The sequence below is a fragment of the Xiphias gladius genome, chromosome 21, assembly GCF_016859285.1.
Source record: "Xiphias gladius isolate SHS-SW01 ecotype Sanya breed wild chromosome 21, ASM1685928v1, whole genome shotgun sequence".
Lineage (NCBI taxonomy): Eukaryota > Metazoa > Chordata > Actinopteri > Istiophoriformes > Xiphiidae > Xiphias > Xiphias gladius.
The window spans coordinates 30902167-30916173 of record NC_053420.1 but is presented as its reverse complement, the minus strand read 5'-3'; the positions used below and the strand labels follow the sequence as shown (position 1 = coordinate 30916173).

Sequence of the window (14007 nt, the reverse complement as noted above, 5' to 3'; positions counted from 1 at the left end):
TCCTGGATTACCCATGTTAGGCTCAGTGAAGCCAAGTAACCCAGTGAGAACCAGAGTTAGTTCAACTTGTTTTGGAATATAGAGCTGGCCCTAGGTCCCCTGAACCTTTACTTTAATCTCATTTTTCAAAAATTTTACTTTCTTTTACTTGATTTTCTGTGATGTCTTCCTCTTTTATTGTAATTATTATTTTTGTTCCCTCTTCTGTCTTTTCAGTGTGTGTGAGTTAGCAGCGAGCTTTAGCAGTAAAATGATAGGCCACATCCAGTCCTGCCTAAGTAGAATGCTCACCGTGTTTTATTCTTTGTATTTGTTGTGGTTTTTGTTTGTTTTATTTTTTTCAATATTTTCAACACCACGCTGTCTACAAATTTCATCCATTCTAATTTATATATAGGATTTGCCCCAAAATTAGTCTTTTGATATTCCATCTTTCCCAATTCAGAGTCCTGGATTATTAACAGTGGCAGATAAACAAAGAATAACTTTGGAATAATTTCAGGATGGGCCAGTCCAACAGAACAGACAGAACAGTTCTAAATAAGAATAACAAGAATACATAAGAAATATAGAAATAACTTATTTCCCAAACACTAAAGGATACAACCAAACCAGATTATTAAACCAATCAACTCCTCCAACCTCCAAACACATACTGTCGTCACGATGGCAAAGTGGAGCTCTGACAGAGGACAGTGCAAACAGTGGAGATGCAGGTCGGGAACCATCTTGGCTCCTTATATGCTCTGCCACCGTCAGCTGTCACCAGGAGGGAGCCAATCACCTATGGGTGCCGTGAGCCACCAGACTGATGACAGACTGAGACAGACTGACTGCTGTCTCGGTCTGATTGCCACCCACTGTATTTGCATACAGTTTATTGAGCATAACTGCCAAAAGTCTTCAGTTCATAGCGCAGTTGCAACTTCATTAAATGATGGCTGCACATATCAGCTCTGAGGGATCCTATAAAATCTGCTTACATTTCACTATAGATGGTGAATGGTAAATGACTATATAGCGCTACCCAAAGTGCTTTCCAATTTTTGCCTCTCTTTCACTCATGCACATAAGCACTCACACACTGATGACAGCAACCTTTCATGTAAGGTGCGGGGCCGATCATCAGGAGCAATATGAGGTTCAACATGAGGGCATTTTGTATCTTTCTGGTTTTTTTAATGCACATCCATGCAAATCAAAACATTCTAAAATGTTCTATTATTAGGTTTAATGAACTTGTAGGATTGTGTGGCCTTGTTTGAGTGATACCCTCCTTGGCTACTGTCTATTTAGTCCAGGAATTTCCCCTATTAAAACAGCACTGAGTGGATTTATTGTGACATGACGCCCTGCTCTGTTGCCCGTTTAGCACTGAGAGCAGCATGAGGGCTTACATTATGAAGTCTGTGCTTCATACAACTCTGCACTTCTGAATTGAATAAACAGTAAATATTTCTTAAAGACTTTTTGTGTGGGGCTTTTTAAACCATTCAATATCCCTCTCAATGTTAACAAAACAAGGTTGTTAATCTTAGCTCTTAAAAAGCTGACATTTTAGGAGATACAAGCTGTTTGCATCGGACAACAGCGAATGAGGAAAGAGTAAAAGTCTGACCTGGTAATACCTCAGGACAACATTAGCCAATAAGAACTGAACACATGCACAGCTGTCATGAGTTTCACCACAAATATCACTTTTACATGTCCATCCCCTGGTTTAATCTGGTTTTTGCATTTTTCAGTAGTCATCATTATGCTGAGTGTATTCATGAACACATTTCTTTTTTTAAAAGCGAGTGATGGATGGATTTAATCTCATCTTATTTTCTCATCTTTTTTTTTTGTTTTGTTTTGTGAAGTGTTGTCAAACCATGTGGTAGATGGTTAACCAGAAAGAGCTTATAGTGTTGTTTGGGTTAGGAGGTATCATTGTGACACCAAGCATAAGAAACCGAGCTGACCTGTAAGATTTCACAATTAAAAAAGGGAACAAATTAACGAATAGGAGGGAGGCAATTCATTTGCCTGTATGCACAGGAGCATGTGTCACCAATAAGAAAGGAATTGTAGTTTTTTCAATATTTAGATTCTCTACACACCCACAGAGGTGTTTTCAGTTATTCTGGCTGGTTAGAGCTCTGCTCAGGTTGAAGAGAGATATGATAAGATGGGAATTACTATATATGCAGTCACCAGACGTCATGACCAAATAGACCCTTTTCACAGTAGACATTCTGAAAAGTCAAAGCGCAGGTGTAATTAATAACATTCATGATGGCTTTATTCCATCTAGGGAAGCTGGTTCCAGGGTTTTGTGTTACACATGCTGGCTCACTGGAAAGGCTTCCTGGGACACTTAGCAGAACAGAGTCATCATTAGTGTTGCTTTTCCTCAGTGTGCAAAATACTTTATGACAGTCAGGTCTGTGCCTGTGTTGTGAACCCACCATGCAACCCATTGCCTGCAGTAATCTCTAAATCAATTCTGGACCAAACCCAGTTTGACACAAAAATATATGACTTGTGACCTGACCAGTAGGCTAAACACATCTGAGCTGCCGTCGGGCAGTACAGGCAGAAACTATGGGGGTGCACAACAAGGAGCTAAATCACTGTTAAAAAATAAATAAAATAAAGAGACAGTGACAGAAGCACCCTCCACATTTTTAGTAAATTATTTTCCCTTGTGTGTACTTCTCCTCAGACCAACTCAATGGCACAGACACACACACACACATACTTCTCCACAATGGTGTGTAATACTACACGCAGGGGGCACAGCATGGATACATATATATGAATTATTTAAATCTTCTGATATAGCTAACACTGGGATTGAACTGGTGAGCTGAGAGTATCACTGAGATCATCTGTACAATAGCTACAGATCTCCAAACCCCATGTTTATTTACTTTGTTTCCAGATGTGAGGACTTTTAAAGAACTTTTTTCCGCTGGATAAATAAGAACATAAGGCAGAAATGAGGCTTAAATATGGGGAGGATGATCAGAACTGCAGAGATCAAAATGTATTAAGTGTATAATTTGCAGAATATCAGCCGCCACCGGTATCCATGCCAGCAGCTGCCTGTTCACTGTCAGTCACATTTCTACATTAAAGCATGAAAATCAATTTTACAGTATAGATTAACAGATAATGATTATATTAATTTTGAATCCCTGCTTTCAAAATTTGATTTTGACATCTTAGGAGGGTTATGCTAATTTTGAGTTTTGTAAAGTGATGTTCACAAATTATTCCAAAGTTGCAGTTGTAAGTCAACAGCTTCCAGCCTGTAAAATAAATCTGCGTGAGGAATTTGAGAGAGTGCATGTGTAGAAAAGATTTCATCAGTCTCAAAAATGATTTCCTATAACATCATCAGATGTAATGAAACCCACCTGGATTGTGGAAGAGCCCACGCCATCATCCATTGTGAAAACCTAAGACACCTTTCAGGTAACAAAACCACCTGTCTTCTTATTGGACTCTGCTTTGTGATTGGACAGTCATTTGCCAATCAGATTCAGGTGTAAAGACAGGGTCACACACATTGTGGGAACTTTGAGCACTGACACACAATTTTCTGCTTTGTATCTGTACACAGATAGCTAGATAATCCATAGCAATTATGTCTTCATTAGTAATTTACTATAACAAATAGTAATAGAAATTCTGAGAAAAACTACATTATAATACTTCATCCAATACTTCTGCTGGTTAATGAACTTTATACTAGCTTCTGAGTGGCTGACGGGTGTCTGTTAAAATGATACAGTGGGACACATCTGACACGCTTCTGCTCAACGGTTGAAACCACATGCTAAATCAGTGTCAGCAGTTAGCGTGTTCTGGTGAAATGGGCCTTTTCAAGAGTTTAACGGAGTACAAACAAACTTGAGAAGTCGTTGCCATTCGAATGTGTCAGGATATAGAAATGAATAGGCTTCCCCAAGGAAATGCCACTCTGGTTGCTTTCTTTGCCTCGGACTTGTCCGTCATTTTGGTATATCAGGAGACTTCATTGCCTGTCATTGCTTTCATTAAAGGTGTTGGAAGGATAAGAGGGGTGCTGGTCGGTACCATAGATTTTCCAGGATATAAAAATAGACACAGACATATGACGAAACCTGCAATTGAAATGTGCACAAACCAGACCAGACCAGGACCTTTTCCAGTGTTGCATTATATTGTTAGAACAACCACATTCCCCACAGAGGTAACTCAGTTTTATTCAGTCCCATAAACCGACAGGGTTTGGATGGTTTCGGATTTAACATTTTTTTCTTTTGTCTCTCTGTAACAGCCTACACTGACAAGATCAAGGAGATGTCCATGCTGTCTCTGCTCTGTTCCTGCTTCTACACACAGCCACATCCCAACAGCCTCTATCAGTATGGAGGTCAGTGTGTCCGCCTGTCAGCCAAACCTGTCTGTCTGTCTATGTTACCCTGTTTAATAGTCTATTACTGCTGCTTAAGTTTCAGGTAGTATAAAGCCCTGAGGCTTTTTCAGACCCTAAATAGACATCAACCCCGATCCCACACAAACAACTGAGTACACTTAAAACTGCTAAATGAGAGATAAAAAATTAACTTTGTCAAACATAAACAATATCTGAGGTAATTTCAAGGTATTTCAGAAATAAAAAGCAGACATCACATTTGAGGGCCCACATACAGTATCTGCTTAGTTTACTCATGTATGGAACAGATTTTTATGTACGGACACTTCTCTAAAACTAAACCTAAAGTAACTAAATTACAAGTCACTAAATGCTGTTTTACAGGGACAGTTCTTAAGAAGGTCAGATCACTGGGATAGCAACAGCAGATAAGATGTCTACTATAAATAAATTTCTTGCTGAGGTCAGTCACAAATGTCCGTGTTTTTTTACACCAGAGGACCGTCTGTGGTCACTGCAAGTTGTGAATTCTCACACACAGTATAAAAAAGCCAAAGACTATTCACTCTGTGTAATTGACATACAACATTCTGTCAGATTTCCTGTGTTCTCATCATGTGTTTTACAAGACTATGCTATGAATTATCATATGCAATACCCAATTGGGTTTACACTGTTTCATTCAAAGAATTTTTTTCAACCTGCAAACAGCTGCTTCATCAGCTAAATCTAATAAGATTGTCAATAAAAGAAAATATTTGAGATGTGTGTATGTAACATGTGATCTTTCATGGGGGATCAGGGAAGCAAAACTGGCCTATTCTGGGAAAATACATGGACACCGCCATGACACAAGGGACACCAGACGTATGTGGCAGGGAATCCAGGCAATAACGGATTACAAGACCAGGCATCAGGTGGATGCCAGAGATGCTTCTCTCCCCGATAAGCTCAACAACTTCTTTGCACATTTTGAAACATCAAACATTACACCAGAGGGGAGACCGACATGTTCTAATCCCTGAGACAGCATACAGGCAGAATACCCTAACCAGTGTCAACCTAGACAATAAAGACACCTACACCGGAATGCTGTACATAGCTTTCAGTTCAGCATTCAATAGTATTATCCCACAGACGCCAGTGGAGAAACTTTCTCTGCTAAGTCAAAATACTTCTACCTGTTGCTGGATTCTGGATTTTCTGACTGACAGACCCCAGTCAGTTCGTGTTGGCAAAAGAACCTCAGGTTCCATCACACTGAGCCCTGGAACCCCCCAAGGCTGCGTGCTCAGCCCACGGCTGTTTACATTGCTATCACATGACTGCATCACCCGTTACAAGGGAAACCAGATCATCAAATCTCTGGGTGATACCACAGTGGCAGGCCTCATCAGCAGAAATGATGAAACGGTGTACAGGGAGGAGGTCAAACACCTAGGGGGTATTGTGTATGGACCATAATCTGGTGCTCAATGTCAGAGGGACTTAGACTGTGACCTTCATAAGATCACAGCCCTCAGCATCAGTGGCTCCACAGTGTTGAGAGTGGAAAGTATCAAGTTCCTTTGAGTGCAGATCTTGGACCGACTCGCCCTGTCCGAGAACATCGCTAGGATTGTCAAACAGGGCTAGCGGGGAATGCATTTTCTTCGGAAACTGAAGCAAGCAACACTACTCCTCCTAACATTCTCACAAGCTTTTACAGAGGTACAGTTCAGAGTGTGCTGACATATTGCATCACCGCATGGTATTCCAGCTCTGACACTGAAGCCCTGCAGAGCTTAGTCAGGGGAGCTGAGAAGATCATCTGAGTCTCCCTACCCACTATTCAGGACCTTCACCAGAGCCGATGCCATCCCAAGGCACTGAACATTGTCAGGGACCTCTCACACCAACTTCAAAAATTCTTAGATCCTCTGCCATCAGGCAGGAGGTTCTGCAGTATTACAAGTAGAAATACAAGATGGTTAAACAGCTTCCTCCCAAAGGCTATCACGCTGCTTTACAGCCGACCCATATCACTGTGACTGGTTGTAACATAACTTCATATAAATACTTGAGTCACATATTTTATTTTATGATACCTGTACTGGACACTTCATTTCATTTTTATACAGTTTTTAATACATCTACAGTACTAGTAATTATTCCTTATTTATTTAAATGTTCTCTCATTCTGGCTTGTGCAGTGAGATGTATGGTAAAATTACAATAAACCTTGAGGTTCCTTTTACTCACACAGGTTTCAGTGTGAGTAAAAGCGCCAAATTTTTTTATTTTTTTAATTAGTTTTGGGGCATCTTGATGCTTGCATTTAATAGTTGAAAGTAGAGAAACAACAGGAAATGAGGGGAGAGAGAGATGGGAATTGATGTGTAGCAAAGTCCTCAGCTGGACGCAAATCAGGAAAGTTCATGGTTGGCGTCGTAAACACCGCACCCCCAAGTGCTGTATTTTTTAAAACAATGCTGAGGAACAGGCATGAAATCCCCATCCCTCTGACATATACAGTATGAAAGTAAGAAAGAAAGAAGAACTTGCACTTGACAGCTCACTAACTTTGTTTTACTGTTTAATTCTGGCTGTGTCAGACCTGGATGTGAAAGGCTTGAACAAGCGAGCGTCAGGTCAGTCGTTTGAAGTGATCCTGAAGGATCCCGATCAGGACAAAGCCCAGCCTCAGCTGTTGCCCCTACACCCGAGAAGGGAGGTGTCCCTTGAAGAGTTCCAGAAGAGGCTGGAGGCCGCTGAGGAAAGGAGGAAGGTAAGCAGATACTATACGTCATTACAGCATGGTCTCATCTTGGAGCACTTCTGGTAATCTTTTCTTTTTATTCGATTTAGTTAAAGGTGGTTAATCTATATTAATCTTATTTACCTCCTTTAATTTTCAGCTGAGGATTTTCTGTGCATTGTTTTCCACTCTACTGATTCTATAATAACTCATATAATGTGGTATTTACACATTTTTTCAAAAGCTTATTAGACCGAAACGAAGTCTGATCATTCTCAAGATCTTGTACAAAGTTCCACTTAATGTTCATGTTGCAATAGCTTTATCATCTTCACTGAATATACATGTTCTTTGCTTTTAAATCTGTTTGTTTTCTTACTGATTGTTTTAAATTCTCCCAAGTCTGCAGCCATAACAAGGTATGGGTTTGGTCTGTGCAGATTCTCAGTCATCCAGGTCATGGTATTTCTAAGCGCTTTATGAAGGGAAGTGGACTTGCTTCAGTTCTAACTGACTGGTGGGGAGACCCAGGCATTTAACCTCTTGGGAGGTCGTTAACACCTTGAGAGTCGTTGAGGTCAAATGTGAGTCGTTGACCCACCCGGCCATCGTGTGAGCTACTTAAATTGGAATTTTGAAATCCCTCCCCAGGCAGCTGAACACCCATTCACACCATGACCGATGTGACCCTAATGACACACAAGTTCTGCTGTCTATTTGGCTACGTTTGTATTTAAAATGAACTGTCACAGCAAAGGTTAGAGGCAACAGAATGTTCCTCTGCGGTTAACTGGAACACAGCCCCTTACTCTCACTGGACAGACTAAATCATTGTTTTTGCAAAGCTCTGTTTATCTGTATATGCTGAAATGGAGAGAAAGTATGCCTCTACAAATCATTACGAGAAACAGATGAGGAAATTACTTACTTGCCACTATCTAAAGATAAAACTAATGTCTACCAATATCTCTAAAGCTAATTAATTAAAACGTTTTATCTCATTTGTTTATTCTGTACATAGAAGAACAATGTAAAAATGACAATCTGTTGGGAGTAACACGTCGGAACAATTTCTTTACAGTTGCCAGATACAATCAATGATCACATTTGTTGATTTTGGTCTCTATACGCACACAGTGTAAGCGAACCTGGCAACAAGACTTCAGGAAGTCACTGTGTCTGGCTGTTGTTTACCAAGAAATAGTATGTATGAACATACCAACTGTTTTTTTTTAGTGAACATAAGATTGATGTTTGTAGGTGTCTTTTTTTCCGTTTGGACGAGCCAGGATAGCTGGTCCTCTTTATGCCAAGCTAGGTTAACTATGTCCTGACTCAAGCTCTGTTTATGCTGCGTTCACGTTATATCATTTTTGTAATTATGAGCAACCAAGTTGAAATACTGTAACTGTTCACATCAGCCTCCTAGTTGTAACTCCAAGTTGGAGGTTGTAAAGCCACAATCGCTGGCAATTTCATCAACATAAAATCCAATATAACACAGGTAGAATCAGTTCATCTACATTCTACGTGGAGTTTGTTTCCTTTGTTTGTTTCTGGTTTCATTAGTTCACAACTCGATCCAAATATATAAAAATAGCTTATTCAGACTATTCATATGATATGACTACAAGGCTAGTAGTGGGGGTAACCATGAGTGAACAGTCCTAAGTAAGGACAGGAGATTGATATCCGTCTTTTCATCTCACAGTGGGAATGAAGGAAAATAAATATATATTTCCTAAAATAAATTTGAGTGCAGTGGAAAGCACACCGTACAGTTGGATACTCTAAGCATATTCAACAGAGCTCACATAAACTCTGAGGACTGTCTAGTATGTTTGAATATTTTAAACCTAAGGAGTTGTGCTTGCAGTAGCCTTCAGAACCTATCATGCAGCTGAAACATTTTCATTCTGAATACCAAAACTTCACAGCTTGTTCTCCAAATACATACCAAACACTTGTATTACTAATTAAAACTTGATCACCAAGTTAGAAACAAATGGCACGGAACAGATTGTGTTGTAAAAAAGCTGCACAACTAAAACTTGTTTGTTTTTCCAGTCCAGAGATCCAAAGGAAAGTGATTCATCTGAGCAGATAACAGTTGAGGCAGTGTGTTGAAACTCCAGTGGGTTAGCACATTTTTATTTAAAAAAAGCAAGAGTCATAAAGTGACTTTTGAAATGTAAAAGTCATTAAGTCAACCCCTGCAAATATATTAGAGTTATTTTGTGCTACAGGGCAGTATATATCATTCTTTTGTTTCTGTTCACTGAACTTGGTTTTTTGTGTTCATGAATCCCTGTCAACCCCAACTGCCACTGCCATTATCCTCACCAACTCCCAACTCCCCCATCCCCAAAACCCTGCTGAAGTCCCAGGAGGCCCTGGTGCTGAAGCAGCTGGCTGGGAAGAGGGAGCACGTGCAAGAGGTTCTCCACAAGGCACATGAGGAGAACAACAACTTCAGCAAGAAGACAGAGGAGAAACTCATCCAAAAGATGGAGGTCAACAAGGAGAACCGGGAGGCCCACCTCAGTGCCCTCAAGCAGAGGCTGCGTGAGAAAGCAAGTCCTCCCATTCTGTGATAATTTGTGAATGAATATTATTATCATTTCATTAATTCAAGGAAAGCCCAGCAAGGTCCAAAACAAGCCAACATAATCTGAAAAAAACATAAAAAGAATAATCAAAATTTTACTCAAAAGCCTTGAATGTGGGTATGAAAAATATGAAGATTGGAGACAATCTCCTTTTATACCCATGTTTACACATATAATAATACATAGTAATATATTGTTTCACTTTTGGTGGTAGAGCTGACCTTTTTGGCCACATTTAGATCAAGGTTTGTGCCTTATTGTCTAAGACTGGGCAACTAAAACTACTTGGTTAAAGTTCTAGTCCATAAAGGAAAAGTTCAACATTTTAGCATGAGACTGGAAACAGCTAGCCTGGTTCTCTTCAGAAGAAACAAAATCATCAGTAGCCTAAGATACATTTGTCGGGGAAGGGATTCACACTGACAATCTCAAAGACCGGTTTTTCTTTTTCCAGTTTCCAATGACATACCAGTGAATAAAGTTTCCTTTTCCCAACTTTTCTACAGCCTTATCAGAAAAGTGGGGAAAAGTCACATTTGAATATAAATATTTGCAATCCTCCTGTAATTTCAATCTCTTTTTTTTCTTTATTCCAAAGTCCTGTTTATTCATTTAATTTTCAGAAGAACAGAGTGAGGGTGTGTCACTTTGGCTCTCTGTGAGAATGAGTGGATGATCTTCTTAGCTAAAACCAACAGACAGTAAATTCCCCTCTTTTGGCAGCACATAAACGAAGGCTGAAATGGACTTTGAATAAATTTAAAATGAATAAAAAAATTTAAAATTAATTAAAATGATTTTAAAACATTTTTAATGATTGCATTTCAAAGCTCTATTTCAAAACCTTTTTTCACTCTCACAACAAATAAATCGTGAATTAGGTGGTGGTTTCCTGCCCCTTAAAATTACCATGGAATTCATTTACCATAGTTGTCGTCACCACCATAAATGAGTCTCAGTAACAGCAGCAAACAGAGAAACACGACCCAGCAGATGACAAACTGTCAACCAAAGCAACCAAAAATACAGAACTTAGTGAGAAAAAAAAAGAAACAATGGAACTTTTTCCCAGCAGACATTTTGACTCTACATGCAGTGGAAATGACCCAAGAGTGGTAGAAAATGCAGGGAAGGATGGACAATAGGATCAACAAGGATTTTACTACCAATAATATGCAATATATCCTAAAACTGAACACATACAGTGGTAAAAACTGTCCTGAATAATTCAGTGACTGCACGTAAGACAGGAGTGGCTACATTTCCATAAAATTTTACATACACTATATGATGTATATGTTCCTGTTGGTTGTAGACTAGAGTGATTGCTAGTTTGATGACTGTATGCCAACAGAAAGAAGGCTGACAGCTGAGAGCTTGTACTGTATGTTGTTGGGGTTATAAAGTGCAGACCTTAAATGAGACTTCATTAAACCACCAACACCTGAGAAAGACTCAACATTATAAAGCTGATGTCCTGATCCGTGAATGCAAAACAGGATCTGATAAGTGGAGTGTAATGGCTGAAAAACAGGTTGAACAGAGATTCAAAGCTTCCTGAAGCACGTTTCTGCACCTTTTGTAATATTTCTGGAATGTTTCAACACCTCAGCGGTCGACCTTGCTTCTCTCCGTGTGCCTCTTAAGTTTTGTTTTCCACAAAAGCCCCACCTTCTGTCATTCTTTTAGTTATTAAGTTTCATTTTGTTTCATGTGTAGCTGACAATTACGGTGTTTTACAGGAAGTCCATGCTGCAGAGGTACGCAGGAACAAGGAGCGTCAGGCTCACCTCTCTGGCTGAGGATTCTACTTGTGAAAATCTGCTGTGTCTCAAAGTTTTCCTATTGTTCAGTATTCACCAATATCACCCTACTGCACCTTTCAGGAAAGTTAATCAGCACCAAATAATGTTATCCATCTTTTTCATTTTTGTTAAACCACACACATTTGGAAGTGCAAACACATATTCTGAGAGCAGAGTCAAGTACAGCTGAAATAAAGTCCAATCCTGGGCCAAACAAGGTCTGTGTTGGGTTTATTTTGTGATATACACAATACAAATATAAAACAACCGGTTGAGTAAAGAGGTCAGTTTGCCATGACTCCTGAAATGGCTGCATTAAGTTTTTTAGGGCCCAAGGTGGGATTCTGTTTCAAGAATCCTCCTCTACACCTGAATTGACAGGTCTAGAATGTGGGCCCAGTGTGTGCTGTGAAGGATCCCTCAGCCCAAAGACTTGAAGCCATGGAGCAGCATAAAGCTCTACAACAACATTTAAAGTTGTCAAGGTGGCAACAACTGGGGAAACAAGGCTCAGGGTTAAAATGTGCTGAATGTTTCAAGAAGAGAAAGTGCATTAGATACCTAACACAATTCAATTTACTACCATTGCTACATTTTTACTAGTCTTAAATGAGCACTCCATCAATTTAACACATGAAGCTCAGTTGTAAGCTTGTGAAAGCAGCTGTATGAAACCTTCTGTGGCTCTGGAGGGAGTGCTCCAAAGTCTGAGAAAACAACCCTGATGATGCCATCAGCTTGGGTTTGGAGACTACAGATTTTTACAGCTAAAATGCTGTTGGATGGTAAATAATTCGAGGGCTGGTGTGGGATAATTTGGGGTGATTAAAAAATTTACAGCTACAGTACACTGCACTATATCATGTAAATTTGGGCTTTGACTAATTTCCTAATTATTGCTCATGAATTAAAGGGCAGGAAACTGTCACTAATTTGCCAAGATTGTAAATTCGTGTGATAGTGTTATTCATTCAACTATTGCAGGGCTTCATGCTAGCTAACAGGAAGTGCACTTAGAACAAAAATGGATCGATTTTTTAAAAATTAAAGTCGCAAACCAGATGGAGACAAACAAGGTTGTGTGTCAGTGGGGAAAATGAAGAGTCACTGAAAATCAAAACAAAGACACTGCTGACGTGGACCAGCAGGCAGACTGCAGGATGTCCGAGTGAAAAAAGAAAGATGAGCACAGGAAATCCCAAGAAAAATGGACAGATTTTTCATTTGTCCAACACAGATCCAACCCTTTGTTAAATATGTTCAATGATGTAGCGCTATAACTTGCATATATTGCTGCAGAAATGGTTAAGTAAATATGCAGTGAGGACAGTGCAACTATAAGCTGAAAATACAAATTGAAAACCAAACTGAATAATCACACATAATCATAGTCAAAAAAAACATAGAAAATAATGTTTGAATTTACATGTCAGGAACTTCAGTTAATGTTCACAAATATGACTGCTGTAGAGAGGCACCATGAAGGTTTTCCATGGAACTTTAACAACAGCTGCACAAGGAAGTTATTGTTAAAATAAGGAAGACGGATCTTTTTCTATATGTGTCAGTGGGAGGGCTGGAGGTGAGGTGGTTGACACACAGAGCGCATGCTTATCATTTCAACCTGATGCAGACGCAAAACATTGGAGAGGAAAACTAAGTCAGATCGGCCGCCCCAGGTGATCGTGCACGAGTGCGGCTCCAGCCCGGTCTGTGAGAGCTGAGAGGCTCCGGCTGCGCTCCGGTTCTGTTTGCCTTCACTCCCGAACCTCGGAATCCAAACGTTTTTGTGGACCAGGCAAGTTTCGCGGACCTCTGTGAGTCCGCGATACTACAGCGTATCTGACGGTATTTATTGGTATTATTATTTTCATTATTATATTCTAGTTGTCTTGATTTCGCTATCCTTCTCCTTCGTAGAAGAAGTAACACCAGTCGTAGCAATAGTAGCTGTCAAAAGACCTTGAGTCACAGGGTTTTCTCTTGAACCAGGACAGACTAAGTAGCTGAATTTGGAACGTCTCGATGGGTGATGACTTGTAGGAGCCCATCGCACCCTGGTGATGAGGCTGATCGGAGCCACTGACTCCGTTGATCTGGTGTTAAAAACGCGCAGCTACGCCTCCTGCTGGACTGAAGCCGCTGCTTCAGAACAATCTCTAGTTCTTTGGGACGTTTAGGATCAACTCAGCTGTCATCTTTAATGACTTGTCATATCAACAGACTTCACTTGGCAGGTGACATCGACTCTGATGTCCTTTGAAGCTTTTCTGTGAATACCGAGTTAGTCACACAGTCGTCCATGTTTTTGATTAGGGCCAATTGTTTGTCAGAGTGCTGTTTAGATAGATAGATCGATAGTTGGACCCACCTGACTCCACCTCATCCTGCTTGCTCAAACAAGCCTGGCAGAAGCTAACAAGTCTTCCCTTCACCTTCACCTCCCAA

The 14007-nt window shown here is 40.0% G+C and overlaps 1 protein-coding gene across 1 annotated transcript in view; it reads left to right on the top strand.

The window, feature by feature from the left end:
• Nucleotides 1–11556, top strand: part of stmn3 (stathmin-like 3) — a 33451-nt gene extending 21895 nt beyond the window's left edge. Inside the window, exons 2-5 of the mRNA XM_040115659.1 lie at nt 4310–4405; nt 7003–7175; nt 9527–9718; nt 11497–11556. Of these exons, the coding sequence (XP_039971593.1) occupies nt 4310–4405; nt 7003–7175; nt 9527–9718; nt 11497–11556 (521 nt within the window). The remainder of the gene's footprint in view (nt 1–4309; nt 4406–7002; nt 7176–9526; nt 9719–11496) is intronic.
• The last annotated feature ends 2451 nt before the right edge of the window (nt 11557–14007 follow it).